The sequence below is a fragment of the Palaemon carinicauda genome, chromosome 31 (genome assembly GCF_036898095.1).
Source record: "Palaemon carinicauda isolate YSFRI2023 chromosome 31, ASM3689809v2, whole genome shotgun sequence".
Lineage (NCBI taxonomy): Eukaryota > Metazoa > Arthropoda > Malacostraca > Decapoda > Palaemonidae > Palaemon > Palaemon carinicauda.
The window spans coordinates 28,952,695-28,980,601 of NC_090755.1; the positions used below are offsets into that span (position 1 = coordinate 28,952,695).

General features: G+C 45.4%; 1 protein-coding gene across 4 annotated transcripts in view; it reads right to left on the reverse strand.

Annotated features, from left to right (window-relative positions):
- Positions 1-27,907, reverse strand: part of CYLD (ubiquitin carboxyl-terminal hydrolase CYLD) — a 239,003-nt gene that overhangs the window by 114,270 nt on the left and 96,826 nt on the right. For all 4 annotated transcript variants that reach the window (XM_068355082.1, XM_068355080.1, XM_068355081.1 and 1 more), the window contains 2 exons: positions 13,670-13,745; positions 9,181-9,334 (listed from right to left, as the gene is read on the reverse strand). In XM_068355082.1, coding sequence (XP_068211183.1) covers positions 9,181-9,334; positions 13,670-13,745 — 230 coding nt within the window. The remainder of the gene's footprint in view (positions 1-9,180; positions 9,335-13,669; positions 13,746-27,907) is intronic.

Genomic DNA, 27,907 nt, shown 5'->3' on the forward strand with positions numbered 1-27,907 from the left:
CAAGAGAAATGCATTCGTTACAAGACAGTGTTATACGTAACGATATTTCTTCTCATTCATGGATAATTTTCAACAAGCATTCACTTGCTAAAAGATTGAAAACATGTGCAGGAGTGGCATATACTGATGTTTCTTCTTGTTAAGTGACAACTATGGGCACACACTGCTTCCCTCTCTCACTCAAAGAAGAGGGAGTGAGATCGTCCAGGAGGGGAGAAAAAAAAAAAGGGCAGTGCCTTTCATCATGCCCAGTAGCGAGTGTGCCGATGTTTCTTCCCACTAGGAGACAACTCTCGCCACTTACTTCTCCTGGTACAAGACTGAGCACAGGCAAAAGGTTGGGCATACCCATATCGAGTACCCAGACACCTCCCTACAGTTGTGTGCTAATATTTCTTCATACTATGAGACATCTCTCAACATTCACTCAAAAAATGTTGAAGTTTTGCAAACTCGACCACTATCAATCAGTCTTTCTGGACTTCTGTGAAAATGTCTTTTACTTGTTCTTCTCTAGAAGTAGCAATGAAGACTCTATAACAAAGAAGAGGCAAAAGATGAGGAGGAACTTTCAGTTCACCTTCTACAGGGTCACACAGGTCAATGACAACACTCACGGGGGAAGAGACCAAAGGAACTATACAGAGACAGAACAACCAGGTGATATATTGTTAAGTGCTTTTCCAGGATCAGGAAGACACTGAGGATAAGAACAGGAGCAATGCCCCTCCCCTTCACAATCTGCAGAAGCAAAACTTTCTACCTTTGACAGAGGATATTGATGTCTAAGAAATGCCAAACTCCTCTTCATTACATTGTCGCCATTGTCATCATATGGCCACACTAGCAAGAGAATAAACAGCAAACAGGAATGCTACCTAACATGGACAAGTAGATATCAGCAGGTTTGCACACAAAACTGTAACAGTTACAGTTATCAGGAAACAACTGCAAATTCTTCCTTCCTTGTAAATATCCCTTGCACATAATCTAGCTACATTATCTAAGAAAACAAACAAGATTAAAATAGCCAGATGCAGATACCAGAAGTATGTCTGTACTATGCAGCACCTGAAAAAAAAGTAGCTGCTCAGTGACCTGTTGGATGAGCAGGGCTTACCCGCCATCTAGATCTAGCAATAACTACCACCCTCGTTATAAATTTTACCAGCCGAATTAAAAGTTTGCTGAAAGCATTTTCCCTATCAAAGGACGAAGGTTTATATTTGTGTAGGAACAATCAATTATTAGATTCCTAAGATAGTGATGATTTCTAAAACACTTTCCCCCAATCCACTGACTCTCATTTATTAAAAAGTAACTGACAAATCATACAATACTTACTTTACATAGGAAATCACAATAAAATGACCAAAGTTAATACTACTACAGAACTGTGCAGTATAATTCCTACAATTATCATCTTTATCAAAAATCACAAATTTTAAGTAATATGTATTTTTCCTAACATACTTACCGAGAACTACTTTCTTAGGAGTTACCTGGAATCTCCTCTCAACCGACCAGAGTTTTGTGTAGTCTACCCTACCTCCGTTTTCTATGGAGGACTAACCCAGGAGTAAGGAGAATGTGCCCTGAGGCTAGTCCTGAGCTAGGTCGGCGTTAGCATGGGTCTCGCTCGTCAGTAAGTTCCTAGGATGGTACCAAAGGCTCTTCAAGGGTAGAAAGGCACTCGGGGAAGGTAGGGAGGGCCATTACCCGAAAGTAGTTCTCGGTAAGTATGTTAGGAAAAATACAAATTACTTAAAATTTGTGATTTGTTCCAACACAGAGACTTACCTCAAACTACTTTCTTAGGAGACTTACACTTTAGGAGGTGGGAGTGTCTTCCTGACCTTCAGACCCAGCTAAGTGGACGTCAAGTAACCTAGATATGAACTAGGTTATATAAAAAAAACCGGAAAAAACGAAAGGTAGGGCAAACTACACAAAGAGCTCATGTTAGTGTCTAAGTACTCACCCTTTAAAAAATTCCATGATGCTGAGTCCTGTGACGAAGCTGCAGAGACGTGTCTTCATTGGTTTTATATGTGTGGTTATCTCCGATCAGGGATAGGAAAACGGGGACTAGGGTGAAAAGGAACGAACCTGTGTCTCTTGGTTTTGCTATCCACGATTGTACCTGGGGCTCCACCGTTAAATCGCTTGGAGCGCGGAGATGACTGTCCCAATAGAAAACCCGTCCAAAGACCTCCTCGAGTAATCCTTGAGATAATGGGCAGTGAAGGTCGACTGATTCGACCAGGTGCCCGCTCGAAGGATCTGGCCCACTGCCATGTTCTTCTCAAAGGCTAAAGAAGTGCTTAGGCCTCTAATGTCATGTGACCTAGGAGTACCTGGCAGGGTCAGTCCCTCCTCATTATAGGCCCTGACAATAACTTGTCTCAACCAAAAGGAGATGGTATTCTTCAATACCTGCTTCTTCGTAACACCCGTAGAGACGAAAAGACTTTTGATACACGGCCGGAGGTGTGCAGTCCTCTCAAATCTTCTGGATTCCCTGTCTTAGGAATGGCTGGCATTGAGAATCCCTCGAGCTTTGGATCCCAGACTGCTGGATTCTGAGTTTTTGCCATGAAAGAAGGGACGAACTTGAGGGAGATTTCTCTCCACCCCTTCGAATGAGAGACGTCATAAGACAGCCCATGGATCTCTCCTACTCTCCTCGCAGAGGCCAAGGCCAACAAAAAGACCGTCTTGAGAGTGAGATCCCTGTCTACTATATCCTTCAGTGGTTCGAATGGGGGTCTACTTAACATTTTCAAAACCCTTGCCAAGTCCCACTGAGGCACCCTAGCGGTTTGAGGAGGGCAGGCTTGTTCAAAGCTCCTGATGAGCATAGAGATGTGTCTAAAGGAGCCCAGGTCGATGCCCTTCAGTAGGAAGACTTGACCCAAGGCTGCACGTACCCCTTTTATAGCTGGAATTGACATCCCCACTTCGTCTCTGAGATGCACTAGAAAATCTGCGATATCTGGGACCGAAGATTTGAGGGGCTTGATGTTCTTTGAAGCACACCATTTCGTAAAAGCGGCCCATTTCGCTTGGTAGACCGCTGCCGAAGATCGTCTCAGATAACGCGACATCTTTTCTGCAGTTCCTGTCGAATATCCCTCTTTCCTCAGGAGTCGCTCGATAGTCTCCAGGCGTGAAGGCGTAGAGACTGCGGGTTGTCGTGGAACCTGAGAAAGTGTGGCTGTTGTAGAAGATCTGGCCTGTCGGGAAGCGGCCACGGAGGAAGACATGCCAGGTCTTTTAGATCCGCGAACCACTCCCTCTCCGGCCACCAGGGCGCTACCAAAGTCATCTTTAAGTTTCGGGCCGCCCTTACTCTGTTGAGCACTTGCCTGATCAATGTGAAGGGGGGAAAAGCGTACATGTCGAGGTTGTCCCATTTGTGCTGAAAGGCATCTTCCAAGGCCGCCTTTAGGTCTGGGACATGAGAACAAAACACGGGGAGTTGTGCGTTCAGCCTGGTTGCAAAGAGGTCCATCACTGGGGATCCCCACCTTTGAATGATGAGCCTGGCTACTTCTGGGAGTAGGGACCACTCTGTTCCCACTATCTGTCCCATCCTGCTGAGACCGTCGGCTAGGACGTTCTTCTTTCCTGGGATGAACCTTGCCGAAATCACTATCTGGTTCGACTCTGCCCAATCCAGGATCTCTAGAGTGAGATCACACAACTCTTTTGACTTGAGGCCTCCTTGTTTCTTTATGTACGCGACTACTGTGGCGTTGTCGCACATCAACGCCACCGTGTTTCCCCTTAGAAGTTCAATGAACTGCAGGCAAGCTTTTTGGACCGCCTTCAACTTCAGGACATTGATGTGTAGCCCTTTCTCCTCGTCCGTCCAGGTTCCTCTCGCTGTCTCGTTGAGGAGATGTGCTCCCCACCCCTCGTTGGAGGCGTCTGTGAACAGGAGCATCTCGGGAGGCTCGGTCGCGAAGGGCATCCCCTTGAGCGTATTCGACCGGCACTGCCACCACTCCAGGGAGGGTATTGTGTCTGGCAGGACGGGGATTAATTTTTGGGGCGAGTCTAGTTGGTTCCAGCAACCCTTCAGGTTCCATTGGATGCTCCTGAGCCTGAGCCTCCCTTGGGGAACTAGTTTCTCTAATGACACTAGATGACCTATCAGCCTTTGCCAGTCCTTGGCTCTCCTGGGTTGTCCCGAAAGGAAAGGCAGAAGGATCCTAATTAGGTTGTTCACACGGTCCTCTGACGGAAAGGCCTTCACTAGTCGGGAGTCCAGTGTCATCCCCAAGCAGGTCATCCTGGTGGAGGGCGATAGGTTCGATTTTTCTCGGTTGATCATGATACCCAGATCCTTGCAGAATTGAAGCAGTTTTACACCTTGCTCCCTCAAAACGTCCTCTGAGGAGGAAAGGAGCAACCAGTCGTCCAGGTACCGGATGAGGCGAATACCCCGCTCGTGAGCCCACACCGAAACTGTCGTGAAGACTCTCGTGAATACCTGGGGAGCTGTTGACAAACCGAAGCAGAGGGTCTTGAACTGCAGGATCTGGGCACCCCACTTCACCCAGAGAAACTTTCTGCTTGAGGGGTGGACCGGGATTTGAAAGTATGCGTCCTTGAGGTCTATGGTCATCATGTAGTCCTTTTCCCTCAAGGACTGCTAGACCGACTTCGGAGTGTCCATTTTGAAGTCCGTCTTGCAAACAAACTTTTTGAGAGCTGACAGGTCTATCACCGGTCTCCATCCCCCTGTCGCCTTTTCTACCAGAAATAGTCGGCTGTAGAAACCTGGCCCAGGATGTAGGACCTCTTCCATGGCACCTTTCTCCAACATTGTGGACACTTCTTCCTGAAGGGCCGCCCTCTTCAATGGGTCCTTGGGTGCCAGCCATTCCGTCAGGCTGGCCGGAATCAAAGGTGGAGGTTCCGTTAAGAACGGGAGTCTGTACCCTTCTTTCAGTACGGATACTGTCCATGGCTCCGCTCTTTGAGCCCTCCATGCTTGCCAATATCGTTTGAGGCATCCCCCAACCTGAGGCTTGGGCAGGAGTAGGGGGCCTCCCACTCTATCTCCTCCTGGAGGAGCGGCCTGAACGTCCTCTCCTGGACGTTGAATAAGCCGTTCTAAAAGAGGCAGACGCTGCTGGGGCTCCTCTACGGGAGGGCTGTGGTGTTGGAGCCCAAGAGGAAGATGGGGCGTCTCTCCTCGTCAGGCTAGGAGAGGCATGAGAAGTAGCGGGCCCATCTGATGTTGACCTCTTGTAGGAGGGCCTCCTTACGGGTTGAGGTCTGGGTGTGCTCACCTCCTTCCGTTTTGAGACCTTCTCCACTAGCTCCTCCAGCTGTTTTAATGGGAACAGGGAGTCACCCCACACAGGTAGGCTCCTCAAAGCCCTCGCCTCTCTGTCCGGAATCTTCCGGGAAAGCTTCGCCAAGATAGTATCCCGTTTTCGAAGTACCCAGTTCGCTGAAAGGGCAAGAGACTGATACGTCAAGAACTTCAAAGTCTTGCCCCCGGAGATGATAAGCTCCTTCAGGAGGTTTTGTTGCTCCGGGTCCGTCAAGTCATAGGTGGCCTGCACCCCTACCAGCGTGGAGGCCCACCAGTCCAACCAGGAGGCGACGTGTACCAAATCTTTCGACATTTCTTCCATCATCGCAGCCTCCGACTGCGAAAAACAAATCGGGGCTGATGAGGCCCTGTCTTGTGGGGCACCCTGTCCCAGAACTTCTAGGGAAGGCTCTATCTTGCAGGCTCCCGGTCGCTGCCCTTCCGGGACATAAAAATTACTCTGGGACCTGAGTCCCTGTAGTAACTTTGAGGAGCTCTGTGACTTGGAAGCCTCGGCATTACCCGCCACAATCTTATCCACGTGGGCCCGTCCCAGGACCAGATCTCTGGCCACAGGCAGGGCCAGGGAGGTTTTCTGCTGCACGGGTGCCTCCATCAACAAACTCAGGCTGGACCTCCAGAAGTCCTCGTCGGCTGGAACAGGTTCTTCAATACGATGATGCCTGCGTATCAGGCCTATCACTCTTCGATACGCCGAGTCCTCGGTCGGGGAACCTTCTCTGCCGTCAGCAACACCCTCTGTCTGATCCCGAGGTGCCGGGTCACCGGGCACCCCCACCGGGCGCCGCGGCTCTGGATCAACGGGCACTCCCCTGCGGTGGTAGCGGTCTGCTCCGATGGAAACCTCCGCACTAGGGCCGGGTGTCGGGACGGGAATCGCCGTGTCGGCGAGAACTACCGTCCGCAAAATATCTTTGGAGGACGAGGACGCGGTTTCCGTGGGCTGACCCGACGGAGGAAATCGTTCCTGTGAGTCCAAGGGCCGAGCCAGCTGTGCTGACCCGACCAGGCTGCCCGTCCGAAGGCACGGCTCCCCCCGCTGGGCGGGTTGAGCCAGAAGCTTCGCGGTCTTACACCTGCCTGAAGAGGCCTTCTCGCATTGCTCCCTGCGAGGGTCATACTTGTGGCTGGTCGAGGGCCTTCGTGGCGAATAATCCCTGGACCGTCGGCTTGGGGAACGTTGAAACTCGCTCCTGCGAGGAACGAAGAGCTATTCACCATCGGGGACCTACTCTTCCTGTACTTCCTCCTCGGTGACCTGGATCGTTTCCTACTATATCTCGAGTGAGACCTTGAGCGGGAACGCCTGCTCCTGGACCTCTCCCTCCGCCCTCGGCGCCTCCTCCTCGCTTCACCCTCTGAAGAGACCGAAGAACCTCCCTCCAAAGAACCCGACGATACTGTACAACCCGAACGACGGACGGGAGCGGGGGCCACGGAGGTCTTCGCGACCTGTTGAGTTCCAGAGGTCGAGGGTTGTAAAAATGAATCCGGAACCGCCGTCAGAGGAGCTGGAAAGGAGGTCGGTCGCACTATACTTGGGAACCAGGTATCAAGGCCATCTTCCATCCGCAACGGGGACCTACCTGGCGTTTTCGGGAGCCTCCACCCGAAGGGCTCACCTACCGTCGAGTCTAATTTCTCCTGGATGCTACCAGCCGCTGAAGTACCTTAAACACAGGCCCAAGAAGCGGGCGAAGAGACAGGTACAGCGTTACTACTCCACATGGGGTCGTCGGAGGATACGTGCCCCCCAATCACAAGGGCAGAGTCTCCAGAACCCCCAATCACAAGGGCAGAGTCTCCAGAACCCCCAGACACAGCACTATCAGGCTCCCCACTAACCTGAGAAGGCCCAGCAACCCCCACATCATGTAAATTAGACTCCTGGGGAAGAGCCCTCGGCACTTTCCCCACAACAGATTTACCTCGTCCCCTACCCTGGGTAGGGGAAGAAGAGACAGAAGCCCCGTCCGACCGTCCACCTGGCGACGGTAACGGCGAAGAGATGCTTGACTTCCTGGGAGATCATTTCGATGATTTCTTCTTTTTCGTGCTATAACGCACCCACTGGATCTCATTCCAGCTAACACACTCATCGCACGTATCTGACGGCGAACACACTCTGCCACTACAGGAAGAGCAAAGGGAATGCGGGTCCACTTCCGGCTTGGAAAGGAACGCTCCGCACGACTTCCCGGCTCTAGGCCCAGGACAACGTCGGATCTGCTCCATCACAACACAACCACAAGACACAGGCACGAAGGGAATAAACAAGGAGTTCACTTGGGAAACACAAGGGAAAGGAGTGAACACGCGAGAACATAAGGGAAAAGTACAGAGATACCACGCGGTAACCACGTGGGACACACGAGTCGGGACACAAAGGGTCGTAAGAGAATGAGAGCGGCGTGATGGTATCACGACGCGACCAGAGTACTTACTGGGGAGCGAGACCCATGCTAACGCCGACTTAGCTCAGAACTACCCTCAGGGCACGTTCTCCTTACTCCTGGGTTATTCCTCCATAGAAAACGGAAGTAGGGTAGACTACACAAAACTCTGGTCGGTTGAGAGGAGATTCCAGGTAACTCCTAAGAAAGTAGTTCGAGGTAAGTCTCTGTGTTGGAACAAACAACATTTTGTATTCAATTGGATAAGTGATAATGTCCCTCTTCTACCTTGCGACTCTACTCCCCTTCTTCAATTACCTACATCATTGACTAAGACAAATGAGTCCCATTTCCAGATTTTTGTACAAATCCTCAAAATTATATTTTTTCATTAGGGAAGTTAAAAATGAAGGAAAGTAAAACAAATTGACAACAACATAGATTGAGGGAACCAGAATGGATGAACTGTAAGACAGAAAGCAATGCAGCTTGGCCAAAGGAACGCGACATAGAACCTTTTGTACCGTCTAGTACCACAAAAGACACGCCGTAAGTGGTACCTCTTACATGGCCCACGATATACAGAATAAAACTTTCCTGACAAAAGGTATCAAACTGCAGTAGAGAACATTTAACACAAGCCCCTTTAGTTGACCGTGTGTGCTAAACCTTTTCATAATAAATCATCGAGCAAATTTTGCTCCCAACTTTCCATTACAAAAACTGTGCATAAATGTACTTTTGACTGATCCTAACATTCAATTTTTATCAAAATCTAAATCATTTATGGCTGATAAAAATTATAACAAAACAATATAAACAATAGAATCTATACTGTTCCGTATTGAGGTTCGTTTTAATCCTAATTATTTACAACGATTGGCCAAGATGAAAAAGATAACAAAAGAAAAATGTTTAAAGTTATTATTATAGAATCTTTTTTAATCGTACACATCTTCCAAAGATAAATACTTGGGACACAGACATTTTCAACTCTTATATTTCCTTTTTATTTATATTGCACACTTATCTTTTATATAAATATATATTCAATTGTGTATTAATTGGTATTTTATTATAGCATTCCATTATATTATATAAAGTATTTCATATCCTAAGTTGATTTTATATAAATTTACTTTCATTTCTCATATACTGTCAGTGAGGTTGAACAGAAATCAAAAGGTCATAGGTTGGGGGAAATCTGTATAGTGAACTACCCTACATTCAAAACTTAGATAAACAAATTGACTGAACTCAAATCATTAAAATCTTGCCTCATTCTTTAAAGCCCTGTTCAATTTTTAAACATGTAAGTAACACAAATTATAAAGTCTCTCATATAAAATAACCAAGGTCAATATGATTACCTCAGGTATATCAGATATCTATGCATACTTATAAGAATGTGCATCGACACATATCTATACATACCTAGACTCGCTCTTGGATTTGAGGAGATGGACTCTAGAAACCGACTATCCTTATGACACATTCGTAGCGGTACAAAAAGCGCTTTTCCTGTTGCACACGTGAAGTAACGTTTACCACTAAAAGTTCCGTCTGATAAACCATCTTCTGTATCTTCCTGTGCAATTCAAAATTAAAGAAATTTAATTCAATAACCAATACAAAAGACTTTTAAGATACTTGCAACGAATAACTCTTCCTCTAGTCATGTATATTCAGCAAACTACTTATAACAACGTACATCATTGAAAAGTTACTGCTTAATACCATCCCAGTGAAAAATATTTTCAATCAAGGTTAGCACATGCTTGTACTAGTCCACATCAATATGAAGATATCCCATGAATAACATTTTCTTTATTTCTATAAAGTAATTTAACAAGACTCAAAATATACATGATCAAAACATTTCAATAAAAACTTTGCTCTCTTATTGTTATGCACTACTGTCTGTTTTGTTAAACAAGTAAACATAAAGATTGCATTAAATTAGATTTATGAATTTAGTTCAAATTGCCTGGCACTAGGGCTGGAGGGGCCATTCAGGGCCCATGTGCAATTAAGGAAAAACCCTACAGCAGCACCAAGAAGGAAAATTTCAAGAAGTGTTGGACAAGATGAAAGAAAAGAAACAGGAATGGAGGTACAGTAAAAGGCTAAAAAGTCTATGCAGTTAGGGGGCTGAAAGGATGCTGCAAGACCGATCAGTAATGTCTAGTGCACAATGTGAGGTTCATATACAGTACTAGAACACTTATCATTAGAGAAAATTCAGGATATTTTAATGCTTCTTAAGAATCTAATAGAAACAGAATTTAAATTCGTTTTCAGAAATTCAGTTTATTAACATTTACCCCTAAAATGAGAAAAAAAATCACCATTTTCTTCCCCTTCAATAAACACATGCCCCTATTAAAATAATGAGGCATATTATTGGTTAATGCCAAGAAACAAAGCGCTAGGCCCACTTTTTTTTCCGTTTCCAAGTCGAACCATTCCCTATCCTTTTGACAACATGTCAGTTGGGAGTAGGGTAGAAATGTCTATGAACGGCAGATGAGTATAGAAATGACAAATTTTATTATCAAAATTCCCTTTATTTCTATAGGCCTCCTATGATATTCATCTTGCTGACTCCCACACTTTTAATGGAGGTGGCAGACCAGAGATGGAAACAGATACAGTTATAGAATTTACAATATGGTACAATTCAAAATTAAAATTCTAGACTTAAAAAACCTCCCTAAAATACAGGACTCCAGGTTATTTGAATAAATTTGAAATATCTATAACAAAAAAGAAAACTGTACGTTAACTGAAAGACCACATTGTCAGCAGCCATCATAGATTCTAGAGTGAATCAATATCGATAAGCAAGCTAGGATTTCTAAGATAACGTTCAGCGAGCACCAACATAACAAATCATTGAGCTTCCGCTACAACTTTTTCCAAAGAGATTTTCTACAAAAATTATGAAATGTAGGTGTATTTAAGCATTAACCTTCAAGGCTTTTATAAGATTTGTATCTAATTCTTAGTGAGTTTCTGTAACCAAAATTTTAATCATAAATGGCATTGCATTTTTGGGTAGAGGACTATTTGGAATTCTAATCCCACATAACAAATAAGAGACATTACTTCTCATATCCATATTTAATTGAAAAATTACTGAACTGCTCTTACCAAACAAAGAAATTTATTTTCTGATGAAATGCTTACAACCATTTCCAATGAGAGGAAGCGAAAAGATTACAGCAGACTGTCTTAGAAATAACTTTTACGATGAAGGAAGGCAAAAAGCGACAAAATCATCTCATGTTCCCAAAGCCTTTCTTGAAAGATACCATAGGGCTTGTAATTTCTGATGAATTTAGCTGAAGCTCATGCTAATTAATATTTAAAGTATTTTCCAAACAGTTCAAAAGTCGAAATTTGACCCGATGACTAGAATCCTTTTAATACTAAAAGCCTTAAATACATGAGCAATCTTACTTGTAACGGATAAGACTAAACCCAGATATTCGAGTACAGAATTAAGTACAGTACTGATCTGCATCCCTTTATGGTTGAGATGGAAAACTATTTTCATAAAAGGACACTAAGAAATTTTAATAATACTAGGCTAGCTAATTCTAGTCATTATTACACTGGCACCATAAAAAATAAATATACCACTGTCTTTGACACCAAATAATGGTAGACTAAGTTTCAGAACCTATAAGACAATCCAGAGAGCTGCAAAAACACTAAGTTCTAAGAATTAAATGGATAATCTCCAGGTGGCTAGAAGCAGCTAGGATGGGTTTAGATGCATCACCTTTGAAATAGGTTGTTTGACCAGACTGCTTTGTACAGCAGCCATCTTGGGCACTTTCTTGTCACATGCCACAGATCTGTAAACCATTCCCCTTATGGCCACAATGAGGCTATCAGAGTCATTTTGCTGTTTAAAGAGGGCCTGAGTTCGTTTCACATCTGCTAAATCATGGCAAATATGGAAATGTGTAAAGACCTAGATTTGTCCAGTATGTAATACGGCATTTATCTTCTGTACTATGAGATCTGGAACACAAAACACTTTTATCTTTGTTCAGTGACATTGCAAACATGACAACATTTAAGCTACTCCGTTTCCACATTCTAGACATACTGCGGGATGTACCATACATTAGTTTGGAAGAACTTAACTCTTTCTGCTTATCTGCATTGTTCACTTAAACTAACAACTTTAAATGTGATCATGAAACATACTTCCAAGAGAGAGCCGTGAGGCCTATGCACTCCTCGCAAGATTCCTAAAGAAAAAAATTATCCCTAGTATGAGACACAAACAGAATGCCAATCAAGGTCACGCAAAAGTCCTTCCTATGCACAACAGCAGAGCAATTGTTGATGAATTCAAGCAACAAACTGGCTCGAGTTACAATATCCAACTGAGCAATTACTTTATCAATTGCATCTACATCTACAAAGGCCCCAAAATAGGGGAAGAAAAAAAGAGGATTGCACCTCAGAGACTGTCACACCATTGAGGCACATACACGTATTCTTTTCTTAATAATGAAACACACAAAGGCTGATGCAGCCTCGGGAGCCCTTCAAAACTCAACTGGTCAGTTGAACCAAAATTAAATTTAAATCTTGAATGTCTGCACATTTCTTCAAGTTAACAGAAGATGACACTGCGTACTTTAATTATCATTCACATATAAAAAGAATTATTTCTATTTTTTTATAAACTTTTTGCATTATAAGAGCAAATTAGTACATACATCAAGAATATATCTAATATAAAATGTGAAAAAACTTCACTGGTAAAAACTTTGCCATTTACTATATTATGCCATGAAATATGAACTAATCTCTCTTGGAGGGATGCGAAGAGCATGCCCAAAACCATCTCCATCTACCCCTCATCATGATCTCATCCACATATAGTACAGTACTTGAGTAATCTCTCATAGTTTCATTTCTAATCCTGTCCTGCCATTTAACTCCCAATATCCTTCTGAGGGCTTTATTCTCAAATCTACTAAATCTATTGGAGATTGTTTCACTGTCATACCATGACTCATGTCCATAGAGTAACACCGATCTCTCTAAACTGGTATATAGTCTGATTTTTATATGAAAGTTTAGGCAATTTGATTTCCCAATTTTACTTAACCTAGCCATTGTCTGATTTGGTTTTCTTCAATCTTTCACTAAACTCTAATTCTAAAGACCCTGTATTGGAGATCATTGTTCCTAAATACTTGAATGATTCTACCTCAATAATCCTTTGCCCTTCTAATGATATTTCATCTTCCATTGCATACTGTTCTCATCATCTCAGTCTTTATTCTATTCATCTTCAGCCCCACCTCGTGTGATATTTCATGCATTCTGGTAAGCAAGCATTGCAAATCCTGTGGTGTTCTGTTAAGAAGGACAGCATCATCATTATACTCTAGTTCTGTTAAATTCCTATCACCAATCCAGTCCAATCTTTCTCCACCATCTCTGACTGTTCTACACATTACAAAGTCCACACACACACACACAGAGAGAGAGAGAGAGAGAGAGAGAGAGAGAGAGAGAGAGAGAGAGAGAGAGAGAGAGAGAATCATTGGGTATATGAGTGATATATTTATGAGATTTGAACACCTCATTTTGCATTAATAAAAATTAGTTTTATTTTTCTCACAAGCTTACAAAGCACAGTTTTCACAGGCTAGTTGTCTTTTATATCAATTGTAAAGTATGGTAGTCTGCATTAAATACATTGGAAAAAATAGTTAAAATGTGCCATAATGAAACCCCATAAATTGAATAGTTTAAGTTTAAAGTTATGGTAAAAACTTTTTAAAGGTAAATTCTTAGGTCACTTATGAGAAAAGATTTAATACCCAAATGTGAAAATAAAAACTTTGAGTGGAACTTTAGAATTTTAACATGTACAATACATGCTTACCATTTCAACTCCAGCAACTTTTCTTCCTTCCTTTTTGTCTCCCGGGACAGTCCCAATCCAACGTATTACACCAAATCTGTGAAGAAATATTTCTTAAATTTCTTGAGGACTATAAAAATTATGAGAGGGTGGCTGCTAAAAATGGTGCATTACAGTTTATTACTCCAGAGTAAAATATTTATTTCTTCAAATAAACTTAAATAAACTACTGGTCATTAATATCAAACCAAGAGAGAAAAAAAAATTGCTGAAATTTCCCCACTATTCAAAAAGACATTCCTGTACATAACAACCCATATGAACCCATTGAATCATTTACATTCCTACTATGGTGACAGGGCAGTTTGGTACTGGACATTTCGATACCGGACATTTCGCTACTGGACATTTTGTGACTAGGATTTTTCGTTACCGGTCATTTTGATACCACTATATATATGTGTGTACGCGAATATATTGGAGTTTATTTTAAGTGACATACTGTTCTTGCAAGTGGTTGTTTAAATGATTGCCATACTGTTTTTGTAATTGGTTGCTTAAATAATTACCATAAAGTTCTTGTATTTGGTTGTTTAAATAATTGCCACACTGTCTTGTAATTGGTTGTCTAAATATTCTTTTTAACTATATAAACATTGATCAGAACCTGAAAATGTATGTATATATCACTCTCAGTCTACTACTAACGCTTGGCTATCAACTACGGCTGCTGCATTTGCGGATATATATATATATATACATTTTTATTGTATCGCCTTGTACACCACGATCGAGGACTTCCGCAGATACCCTGACATCCTTGAACCTGTCTTCTCCGAGTATCCTTCTTTCTTTAATAGAACCTCGATAACCTCCACGCGTGTAGCTGAAGGCACTGAGGGTTTTCGTGAAACTTTCGAAAGTGGGGCTGGTGCAGCAGATCTTTTCTTATTGGTAGGGGTCACAGAGGAAGGGTGGCCAGGTCCTGTAGATCCGCGAACCACTCCCTCTCCGGCCACAAGGCCGCTACCAAAGTCATCATTGTAGCCCTTGATTGTCTGAGTCTGTTGAGCACCTGCCTGAGAATCCCGAAGGGGGAAAAGGCATACGTGTCGAGTCCGTCCCAAGAGTGCTGGAAGGCGTCCTCGAACGCTGCTGCCGGGTCTGGCACAGGAGAACGGAACACTGGGAGCTGCTTGTTGAGCCTTATGGCGAACAGGTCTATCACCGGTGAGCCCCACAACTGTAGGACCTTCTGGGCCACTTGTGGTTGTAGGGACCACTCCGAACCCACTACTTGCCCTGCTCTGCTGAGGCCGTCGGCTAGAACGTTTCTCTTCCCCGGAATGAACCTGGCTGTGAGAATGATGTGTTTCCTCTCGGCCCATTCCTGAATCCGAGCCGTGAGATCGCACAGGTTCCTTGACCTCAATTCTCCTTGTTTTTTTATGTAGGCCACCACGGTGGCGTTGTCGCACATGAGGGCTATTGTGTTTCTCCGTAGTCGATGGGCGAATATGCGAGGGCCTTTTGAATCGCCAGGAGCTCGAGCAGGTTTATGTGGAGGAGCTTCTCCTCCGGGGATCACTTTCCCTCTGCTGTCTCTTCGAGCAGATGGGCTCCCCACCCCTCCTTTGACGCGTCCGTGAAGAGCAACATCTCCGGAGGAGCGGACGCGAACGGCAAACCACGTAGGTCCTTCAGATTCCACTGGACCGGCCTCAGCTTGAGCCTGCCCTGAGGAACTAGCTTCTCTAGCGAGACCAGGTGGTCCACGACTCTCTGCCAATCCTTGGCTCTCATTGGTGCATTTGCTAGGAATGGTCGAATTATATGGTCCAGATTGTCCAGCCTCTTTTGAGAGGGGAATGCCATTGCTACCTGGGAGTCCAGGACCATCCCTAGGTACGTTATCCTGGTGGTGGGGACCAACTGGGACTTCTCTAGATTGATGGTAACCCCAAGTTCTCTGCAGAACTGTAACAGCTTTGACCCCTGCTCCTTTAAGACTGCCTCTGAGGCTGAAAGCAGCAACCAGTCGTCGAGATACCTGATCAGCCTGATGCCCTGCTTGTGTGCCCAGGCTGATACTACGGTGAATACCCTCGTGAACACCTGAGGTGCCGTTGACAGGCCAAAGCAGAGGGTCTTGAACTGTAAAGACTGGGTTCCCCACTTCACCCTGAGGAACTTCCTGCTGGATGGGTGTATGGGGATCTGAAAGTAGGCATCCTTGAGGTCCAGGGCCATCAGGAAATCCCCTTCCCTCAAGGTTGCCAGTACCGACTTCGGCGTGTCCATCTTGAAGGACGTCTTCTTGATGAACTTGTTCAGGGCCGAGAGGTCAATGACTGGTCTCCAACACCCCATAGCTTTCTCCACCAGGAAGAGCCTGCTGTAGAACCCCGGGGACGATTCCCAGACGGGTTGCAGTGCTCCTTTGTTCAACATGGCCGACACCTCCTCCTGCAAGGCTGCTCTCTTCATGTGATCCTTGGGGGCCAGCCAATCCGCCCGATGCTCGGGAATCAGATAGGGAGGTTCTGTCAGGAAGGGAATCCTGTATCCCTCCCTGAGGACTGCCACGGACCATGGGTCCGCACCGTTGTCCCGCCATGCTTGCCAATGGTAATAGAGGCATCCCCCACCTGTGGCGTGGGAAGGTGTAGGGGGCCTCTCTTCCTATCTCCTTCTGGGGAGACAGTTTGAGCGGCCTCGTCTCGAGCCCGAGTATTTTTGTATAAAGGAAGCCTGGGCTGGGGCACCACTTCTGCGGGAGGGCCGCGAGGACTGATGCCAGGAAGGGGAGGGGGCCTCCTCTCTAGCTGGTGGCGTAGGCGGGTAGGCCCCGTCCACAGACGGTCTTCTATGTGGAGGGCGTCGTCTTGTTGGCTGCCTAGGCTCAGCCGAGTCTTTCAGTTTCCCCAATCTTTCCATGGTTTCTGCTACCGTCTGAAAGGGGAACAGGGTCTCACCCCACACCGGAGCATTCCTCAGGAATTTGGCCTTACGCTCGGGGAGTCTAGGGGGGAGCCTGTTAAGCACCGTATCTCTCCTTCTTAAGATCCAGTTTGCTGTCTGAGTCAAGGACTGGAACGTTAAGAACTTCATGGCTTTGCCCCTAGAGCGTATGAGCTCATGCAATAGAGCTTGATTCTCCGGCACCGAGAGATCATGGGAGAGTTGAAAACCTGCTAAGGTGCATGCCCACCAGTTCAACCAGGAGGCCACTGGGGCAGTAAGGATCCTGTCATCCGCGCTGCCATGGCTCAGAGCTGCGACAGCTTCTTCCATTGTCCAAGGCTCCGCAGGCAGCCCGTCTTGGCACACAAAATTTCTTCTGGGTCCTCAGTTCAGGCAGGAGCTTGAAGGATTCTTGGGCCCTGAGGGAGTTCTTGTGCCCCGAGACAAACCGGTCGACGTGGTCAATGCCCAGGGACACGTCTGGAGCACTGGTAGGGTCAAGAATGGTTTCTGCTGTACCGGGTTGTCCACCATCCTACCCAAACCCGAAAGCCAGGCCTGCTCTGAGGACGGTTTGGGATTATCTAGCCTGTGGTGGTGCCAAATCAGTGCCAATACTTTCCTGTAAGAGGATATTCCATCCGGGGAACATTCTCCCGCATCCACTAAGCCCGCTACCACTTGATCCTCCGTGTCGGCTGCATCTTCGATCACGGATGGATCCGTGGGGGCGTCCGTATCCCTGACATCCAGCCGGCTCGATGGAGCGGCTGCCTCCATCACGGATGGAGCCCTCGAGGAGGAGGTAGCCGTCATGGGTCTACCCCCCTCCCGGAGGAATCCGTGGTGAGTGACTGCCCTGCTGTGCTAGCGGCTGCAACCGATGCCTGGATGGAGCCGGTGAGACTTTGGGTGTGGGAACAATGCTGCCGGGCTGAGCCAGCAGCTGCCATCGCTGAACGGATGGAGCCGGTGACTCGCCGGGCAAGGGAAAGTTAGAGTGTGCCAACGGCTGCATCCGAAGCGTGGACGGAGCCGAAGAGACACTGGGCAAGGGCACGGAACCGGCTCCAGCAGCCGCCGAGGCAGGCACTGGAGCGGCAAGAGCCCTGTTCGACCCGCAAGGTGGAAAAGCTACTTTAGCTAATTTTGCCCTCTTCTTTCTGGAACTGTTCTTCTTCGCAACTTTGGCCTTCTTCCTAGACAGGCCTGAGTTTGAGCTCGACTTCTTCCTCCTCGAATTTTTTTTCCTTTTTCTCATCTCTCGGTCGCTGGAGTCTTCTGACGATAAAGAGCTGGAGGACGAGGTGGCATCCGAGGAAGAAGAGGAGCTATCTGAGTCCTCTGAATCCTCTGCCACCAACATGGGGGCTTGCAATTGTGCTACCGGCGTGACGGGTTGCATGAAATCAGGAGGTAGCGAACAGAAGGCGCCGGGGGCGTGAGTAGTGACCCACGTGAGGCAAACCAGACAGAAAACTCTTCTTCTTGCCGCATGGGTGACCTGAAGGGCGTCCTTGGCGCCGCCCACACAATGGAGTCGGGGTCCGAAGAGCACGTAGCTCGTCTTTCCCTGCCTTGGTCGCCCCCTGAAACCGCTGTACCTGAAAAACACTGCCACGATGGAGGGGAAGGAGCTGGTGTTCCTGACCTCCCCCACACCAGATCCTCACTAGAGACGGGTCCTGCGGGCACCAGAACCTCGTCCACAGAAAGCACTCCTGTAACAACCACAGACTCCCCACTCGTCTGCGTAGGCACAATGCAAATTGATTTATTACAATCAGACTCATGGGCAACAGCAATGGGCCGTTTCCCCGCAACGGACTTACTTCGTCGCATACTCTGGGTAGGGGAAGGGGAAGGGGAACCGCTCTCCGAAGGAGCTGAAGGAGACGTTAATGGAGAAGCGAGACCAGGCTTCCTCGGCGACTGCTTCGATGCCTTCTTCTTCTTTGTGCTGAACAATGTCCACTGAAGTTCCGGCCAGGACTCACACTCCGGACACGTGGAGGCAGGCGAGCACACTCTGCCTCGACACATGGAGCACAACGTGTGCGGATCGATGTTCAACTTAGAGAGCCATGCCCTGCACGACTTACCAGCCTTGGGCCCGGAACAACGGCGTTGGGATTCCATAAGGGTAAACACAAGTAACACAAGGAAGAGATATGAACGGGAAAACACAAAAGGAACACGTGGAACACAGTGGTGGGTTAGATGGGAAGTGAGAGAGAGCGGCGAGATGTTATCTACGCCGCGACCAGATGCTTACTGGCGACAAAGACCTAGTAGCGCACCCAAGCGCTGACCCCGAGTCGCCTCAGGGCAAGTATCCATCCGCCACGGAGGGACCCGACAAGGGAAAACGGAGATAGTAGGAACTGCGCAAAATTCTTGGTCGGTTAGGGAGGAGATCCCAGATACTCCTAAGAAAGTAGTTCGAGGTAAGTACTACGTGTTGGAACAAATGACTGATCAAACCCATAGACTATAGAAAAAAAGTTGGAAAAACTGGTCAAAATGGAGGAGCCGATACACCATGCAAGGCTAAATACCCTCCAAGATAGCCACTTCAACTGAAGGAAGGATAGTAAGGATGGCTTTGAGGAGCAAAAGAATCAGATAAGGAAAAGACAACCTCTTCATAAACCACCAGGCTTCCATGGCCCCCCAATTAAACCTGCCCAACACACCATTTAAAGAAAAAAAAAAACAAGAAAAAAATAAGACAAAATAGTGTGCTCAAATGTACGCTCAAGCAAGAGACCTCTTAACCCAAGGCAGTGGAAGACCATGGTACACAGGCTACTGCACTACCAAAGACTAGAGAACAATGGTTTGATTTTGGAATGTCCTTCTCCTAGAAGAGCTGCTTACCATAGCTAAAGTGTCTTTTCTACCCTTACCGAGAGGAAAGTAGCCACTGAACTATCACAGTATAGTAATTAGCCCCTTGAGCAAAGAAGTGTTTAGTAATTTCAGTGTTATCAGGTTATGAGGAAAGACGAGAATGTATAAAGAATAGACCAGACTATTTGGTGTATGTGTAGGCAAAGAAAAATGAAACTAACACCTTGACTAATGTTTCTAGGAAATTCATTGTTCTGTTGAAATTATTAGGTTAAGCAACCATACAGTTTTATAAATTGACTAATCATTTTGATTGTAAATGAGACTTTAAACAGCAAACCAGGGTTTGCTAAAGTTGATTTTCCCTATATCTGCGTCATTAGTTACCTAAAAATTATTCTGATATTTATCTTGACACAAAAAAGTAGGAGAGTCAGTGCTAACCAGACTAATATTCTCTGGAAAAAACTTTAAATGGAGATTCGCCCTGAATTACAATATGATCCACTAGCCTACTTGGTCATGTTAAGTCTTTGACTCTATGAAAAATCCAACTAAAAAATTTGATCATGTTATAAGTTGATTACAAGGCTTTGGAGCACGTGACGGCCTTATAATTTTGTGTGATTACCCTTTATTTCAAAGCTGCCTCAAAGCGTGTTAATCACTAGGGCCTTTTTTTAAACAAATAGATAGGAAAAGGTGGGGCCTTTTTTACTATCTTTATTGATTTTTTTAAGCAATGCACTGCAAAAAAATAGTTGTTCGTGGTCACCATAGGGATTATAGGATTGTAATATTTAGTGTTCCTCAAGGCAGTGTTTATAGGTCCACTGCTTTTCCTATTACAGCATATATGCATAATCATAAGCTTTGGCCTTGATTAGAATATTTGTATCATATGCAAACAATACTTTCTTTGCATTTTCTCTCCAAATTGTAGACCTGTGGTTGCTCACTAGCAATAATTAGTGAATTGTGCAAATTATGGGGACAAATGTGAACCCTAACAAAACTAAAAAATTCAGTAGGGTCCCCGATTATGCAAGAAAATTGGTCGATCCACAGCCTTGCATAAATGGAAAATCGCATATTTCGAAATGTAACAGGAATATTTCCATTAGGGCAAAGGCAAACAGCAACTTGCCCTTCCAAACATTTTTATTAAACATTTTCAATACTTTCTATGCACTATACTGCATTTTCTTCTAATACTGTATAAAATTGTTCATATGAATAAATAAAAAATTTAAAATGTTTCAAGTTTTAATAACTTGAAAAAAGTTAAAATTACACGCAGGATGGGTGTTTTTACTGTAGAGTATACTTCCTTATATAAGACGACCTAGAATTAGGACAAATCTTAAAGAATTCAAGTCATATCTGTTGTATGACAACTGGTGAATTGCAAAACCATCAGTGTATAGACTAGCTTTTCCTGTATCATCTAAAATCCACAATTAACTAAATAAAGGTGATTTCATTTCATGCTTTTCCTAACCACGCCAAAAAAGCACGCTACCTATATTGATATCTAAAACATGTAATAACATCACAATTTAGAATTATTTAACAATAATTTTAGGATATTTTTCAGAAAAGTATACTGAATGTTACTAATGAACACCAGTTAACTACACTACCATAACATGCTGTTCTGGATCTCTACCACTCTTTGTCGGAGGTTTAGCTGCTGGTCTTTGCTGTGGCTGAGAAGTGTAAGGTATTGATGTTATAACCTTGTGGATGAGAGAGTCCTAATTGGACTTTCTCCACTTCTCAAACACCTGCTCAATGTCCTCAGGAAAAAACAGGGAGCTCCCCTTAAAAGGGGAGTTCCTGAGCCTCGCTACATCGGCATGATAAGATTCCCTCCTCTTAAAGATGGTGTTAGCCCAAAGGTTCACCACATGATGAGAAAAGAACTTGATTGCCCGAGTGCTGGACAATAGGAAAGTCTCCATAGACTTCCTTGCTTACTCCCAAGACCAGTCCTGAGACCGGACTAGTTGTCTCACAGAACCTGACCAAAATCAAGCCATGAAGTAGCCTGCATGGCGTACTTGGCGACTTTGTCTTGATTAAGAATCTCAGAGGCCAAGAACAATACTGGAAGTCCAGTCAGCTTCTCTAAGGGAGTGACCTTTGAGAGCACCTCTGTATAGTGGTCTAGAGGAAGCACTGAGAGGGGCTCACTGAGGATCTCATAGTACCTCCTCTGCAGTACATAAGGAGAAGGTAGGAGTTTGGAGGAGTTTCTGGAATGATGGGAGAGACAGCCTTCTGCTTGGCACTCCTCAACCCCTTTGACCAGGAGAAAGGTGCACTGGCTCTCAGGGGTCTCTGAGTACCATAGAACTGGTCGAGGACCATGTCTTTACCATCAAGAGGGGCTGCCGATGGATCTGGCAGCCCACTGATGACACGAATGCATTCCAAAACCTACCAGAAGGCATGTTCAGACTCCTTTCATTCAACCTCCATCCACTTAGGGCTAGAGGCAGCTGAGAAAATGTCGTCCTCGGGATTGTTCTACTCATCCACTTCTGGGCTCTCATCCATAGGAGCTGGGAGGGGGTCAAGGTCGTCATCAGAATAAGCCAAGGACAGGGCAATCCCCGTAGACATGCTCGACTCACTCTGCCTCTCAGGTCGAGGTAAGGGAGGTCTGGCCGAGGATATGGGGATCGTAAACAAATCCTTCGGTTCTCTGCAATGGGGCAGAAGTTCCTCCGTAAGCGTAGGCCTCGCGGCCTCTACTATTCTGCAGGAGAGAAGAGACTCTGCAGGAGGAGGAACCACGTCGCACTGAGACGGAAGGCGTGCCTTCCTAGGCACTACCTTGATAGGGGTAGGACAAAACAAGTCCGTGCAGGAGATTATCCTGTCCACCTTAGGAAGGTCATATCCTCTTCCTCCTCTCTTTGGGTTTCGCCTGTGGTAACTTGAATAGCAGGGGTCTCCCCCATGGTTCTGGAGCCCTCTTCCCGGGTCCTCTTGCACAGGGAGATAGGTTTCCCCTTATGTTGAGGTTCCGCCAGGCCGGAATCCTCCAAACTCCTCCTGAGATCTGCAGGAGGAGAGGTGCTTGGGACGAGAGGAGGCAACAAAGGAATCCTGTTAGTGCCATTCAAGGACTGAGAACAGGGAATGATCCCCGTCACAGCTTGCCACATTATGTTGAATAATGCTTGCAGCCATGGGTAGGATGCTGGCTCCTCATATGATTAGAGGGACGTCCTTGGGGCGACACGGATCCATGGACTTAAGGAACCTCAGCAGGAATCTTAGCCCTCATACCTGAAGGTGAGTCAGCTACAGCCCTTCCCTTCAGAGGAGGGACTGGGCGTTGTTATGTGGGCGACAATTGTCTCGGCGCAGATGTTAGTCCACTAGAAAGGAATGACTGATGGGAGTTTCTTCTGGCAGGAGGTTTACCCTAGGAAGGGAAACCTTCTGTAGTCAAAAAAGGTAAAGGAATCTCGTCCAAGGACGATGAGATCGCAGGAGAGGGGCAAGACAAGTCTTGCAAGGCTCGATCTTTGCGAGACACAGCTCTATCATACGACGCTGCCATGTAATGCGCCGCTTGTCTGCCACGCGACGCAGCAAAAGACCAAGAAATACCAAGGGGACGAAAAATAGGAAGAGTTACATTGGAACATGATTCCAGGGTTGACCCTGGGTTGATCGTCGTGACGAGAACCCGCAGGAACTACGTCACTAAAACATGAAGGGAGATGGAATTCCTCGGGAATCGCACTGCGACGAGGACCCGAAGGTCCTACAGGGAAACGAGAGTACAAAGGCTGAATGTGATGAGTGTCCAAAAACTCTCTGTTATGCGAGTCGACAGACTCAGCATAACGGAGGTCACGAGAGGCCGAGGGCTCAGCATAACCTAAGTCACGAGAACTCAAAGGTTTCTGAGCAACAGGAGACCGAGGAATCCCAGTTACGAAAGCCTGAAGGCTCAACGTAACGTTTGGCATGAGAGGCCGAAGGCTCAACATAACCAGGGTTGCGTGAACCCAGCGAATCAGCCCAACAGGAGACCGTAATCTCCCTGTCATGAGAGACCAAAGGCTCAGCGTGACTGAGGGCACGAGAACTCAGCGTAACCAACATTGTGAGACTCGCAAGCTCAACGCAACTGGAACCAGGAGGTTCCATGCCGTGAGACTCCGAAGGGTCTACATGACTGTCACGAGTGCCCGAAGGGATATTGTGACTTGACCCTGGAGGATCAAAGAGTCATCTCCTGACTGCACGGGGAGGAGCACGTCCCGAATGGAGAGGGGTCACAAAGTCTTCCACCCAACAGACCCCTGAAGGGAAATGTCTAGCAGAATCCACCAAAAGGGGGAGACTGTTCCAGCTCGAGAGCTACCTCCCCCGAGGGGCAGGTTGGTTCACCCGAAGGAGAACCACGCTTAAGGCAATGTACTACCTCCGCCCCTGGAGGAGAAGCATAAGCGTAACGTCGCCGCTGCCCACTAGCCGTTTTCTCACTGGAACAAGAGACATGTTCCCACGAAGGGGAACCCTGCCTTGGACTAAGTTCTGTCACCGCACCTGATGGGTCGACAAAGTCCATGGAGTTGACCTCGGAGGACCAAAAACCCGATCGATGGGCTGCATTGCCTGCGCCCACAGGAGGAGGATCAACCTCCGTGGAGAAAGATGACTGCCTCCTCGCCGCTCCTAATTGAAGGAGTTCAAAGAGAACGTCGTTCGAAAGGAGACCATCAATGCCCAGTGATGGCCAAAGAGACACAAGGTCACAGATAGAACAGGCAATCCTTGGGGGAAGGGGCGGAGCTGACTCACTAGGGAAGACAGCACCATCACCTTGCTCACAAGGTTGACCTTGAGTAACCAGGCCTGCGCTGATAGTTGGCTGATCCCCAGATGGGATCGGCGGAGCAGCAGCTTCGGGAAGAGATGGGGGGGGAAGAAGATGACTCCAGTTTCTTTGACTTCGAGGACGACCTTGAAGGAGAAGAATCACACTTGGCCGCCGCCTTCTCCCGTCACCCAAACCTCTCCCACTGGGCGGCAAATCACTCCCTACGCTCACAACACGTTCCTGGAACACCGGCGGCCCCACCAGACCGGATATACAGCAGGTAGGGTCCGTCTCTTTGGCGTACATGAAGATACTACAGGAGCGGTCTTCGGGAGAAGGACAAATCCGCATAGGACTCCAACACAAACACAATCTGCAAAGAAAAAGAAAAAGGCTAATATGAAGGCAAGTAAAAAAGTGGGAGAAAGCGACAGTATGTCCGTTCTCTACCGAGCCAAAAAACAAAGTAGCTACTCAGCTCAGGTGTGTGAGTTAACGAGGTAGCCAGTCTACCCCCACCCCCCACCTGCTAACTAATTGATTGATTTAAAGTTTTCTGTCATCCTGACATCTAAGGTCACTGATGCCGATATCATTTAATATATATAAAAAATAAAAGAATATTCAATTAAAACCATAAAAGTTAAGATGTCATTATAAAAGTTAAATAGTTTTCAGATGACCTGCTTCTGAAATAAATCTAAAAATGCCGCTCGCATAGTACGACACATCATGTTCAAGAATCTTGACAAGGATGAATTTGCCATCCTCACCTCGAGCCTCAAACAGATATCTACAGTCAAGCCTCGGTATTCGCAATAGCTAGGTTACAGACACAGGCGCGACAAGTGATTCTTCGCAAATAAATATTACACTAGGGTGGGCTAACTCCTAACCTAAAAAGTCACTGACCCTTGCCACGAGCGAGTGCCCGAGCTGATATAGGCCTACGTTTTAATTCTGTTAGTACAACAGTTTAAAATCATATGTACAGTGTACAGTACATTTGCACATATGTACACTACATACTAGACACGGTAAGATTACAGTACAGTATTGTGCTATGGTAAAGTTTACCGAGTCGTCATCGTCCCCATATAGTTCTGTATAACAAAAGTTGTTCCTATCTAGTAATACTGTACTGTAACCTAATACCCATTGATACTGTAATGTATTTTACTGTAATATATGTACAGTAATATTACTACAGTACAGCTTAACTGTACTTACTGTAAGTGTTTGGTGTTTTCGTTCGACTCATAGCCTACGCCGCTACTCTAGTACAGTAATGCCTCACAACACGAAATTAATTCGTTCCGGAGTGGCTTTCGTAATGTGATTTTTTTTTGTGTTGTGAGTCACATTGCCTAATTTTTGTTCCAAACCCTATAAAACACCCCATTAAATCTAATAATAAAGCTACAGTATAACCACAATGAAATACTGTACAGCCAAATACATTTGAACCATTCAATATACCTAAACTAACTGTTAATACCTGTAAATTAAGTAGTTATTACAACATAATGTAATAATAAATGGAAAATAAAACAATACATACAGTACAATACTGTACATATACTAAATATACAGTTCCATATGTACTGTACTATTATAGTTGCCCGTATATAGACTACAGCTACATTTTCTGTTGTCTGAACCCATTTTCTTCAACTCTTTGTGATGGGTGACTATTTTATTCTCGGCCTGGCTGGCAAATCTCTTTTCTTAAAATGAAAATTTTTTTGTAATGTGAGTCATGAAAATTTTGTAAGCAGAGTCTTTCGTGAAGAGAGAGCTGACTATAGTATAGTGTTTTGTCTCTTGCGCAGTATGTTACTGTATATCTATACTTTCTTAAACAGAAATACAGCTTATTTTATAAACTAAAACCTTAAATATCTTGATTATAATTACTTCTTTTAAATAAACAAAAACAGCTGATCTCTCTCTCTCTCTCTCTCTGTCTCTGTGTGTGTGTAATAAATGAAATCTTTGTTTCTTTGCTAAGTCTCTCTTGAGACCCTATAATCAAGCCCCAAGGAGCTAAAAACTGATATTTTCATATTAAAATAAATTTTTGAATATACTTACCCGGTGGATATATATATAGCTAACGTCTCCAAAGGTCCGGCAGCCGATTCAAAACTCGCGGGCGATCGAGGGGTTGGGTTGCTGGGTGTACACTAGCGCCACCACTCGGCAGGATACCATCACTATTCCAAAGTTCTCCAGTTCTTCTCTGCCCGTAGGGTCTCTAGAGGGGCGGAAGGGAGGGCGTTAAATTATATATATCCACCGGGTAAGTATATTCAAAAATTTATTCTAATATGAAAATATAATTTTTAAATATTTAACTTAGCCGGTGGATATATATATATAGCTGATTCAAACCCTTGGTGGAGGGTAAGAGACCAGCATTAAACATTGTAGGAATATAGCTCAAGAGTTTTGATATAAAACAAACTTAAGGATAATACCTGATAAGGAAGCTGACTTTTATGATACTTTGCCTCATTAGTCCGCTATCCTTATGAAGCCTAGCGATCCACTCAGGGGGCTGAAAGACCTCTAGGAGCTGTCATATCTGGGGTGAACACCCTACCTCCACCAATACCCTTGATCTGGGCACTCTCAAGAAACAAGCTTGACCACCCGCTAAAATCAAATGATTGTGGAAGACTGTCCCAGTCTCCACATACTGTACAACCAAAAAGATAATAGTTTCAAGAGAAGAAAAAAGGTATTAGGATAAGGGGAATGTAGTGGTTGAACCTTCACCCACTACTGCACTCGCTGCTACGAATGGTCCCAACGTGTAGCAGTCCTCGTAAAGAGTCTGGACATTCTTTAAATAATGTGAAGCGAACACAGATTTACTCTTCCAGTAGGTTGCATCCATAATGCTTCGTAAGGAACGATTTTGCTTAAAAGCCATTGACATTGCCACAGCTCTGACTTCATGAGTCTTTACTTTCAATAATCGAAGGTCAGTCTCACTGCAGTGAGCGTGTGCCTCTCTAATTAAGAGCCTGAAAAAATACGATAAGGCATTCTTAGTCATCGGTAAGGAGGGCTTCTTGACTGAACACCATAAAGACTCTGATTCACCACGTAAATTTTTGGTTCTGACAATGTAAAATTTAAGTGTTCTCACAGGTCATAGGACTCTCTCTATCTTGTTACCAACCACATCTGACAGGTTGGGGATCTCAAAAGATTTAGGCCGTGGATGGGAAGGACGCTCATTCTTGGCTAAGAAACCAAGCTGCGAAGAGCATACTGCCTTACCAGTACAGAAGCAGATGTTCTTACTGAAGGCATGAACCTCACTAACTCTTTGCAGCAGCAAGACTCACTAAGAAAATTGTCTTCAGAGTAAGATCTTTAAAAGAAGTTAAGTGCAAAGGTTCAAAATTTCTCAGACATCAGAAATTTAAGGACACATCCAGGTTCCAAGCTGGCGTCATTACTCCATGCTTCTTGTTAGTCTCGAAAGACTTGAGAAGGTCTTGAAGGACTTTATTGCTCGAGAGGTCTAGGTTCCTGTGTCTGAACACTGCAGCTACCTGTAACCTTTGATGGTAGAGGCA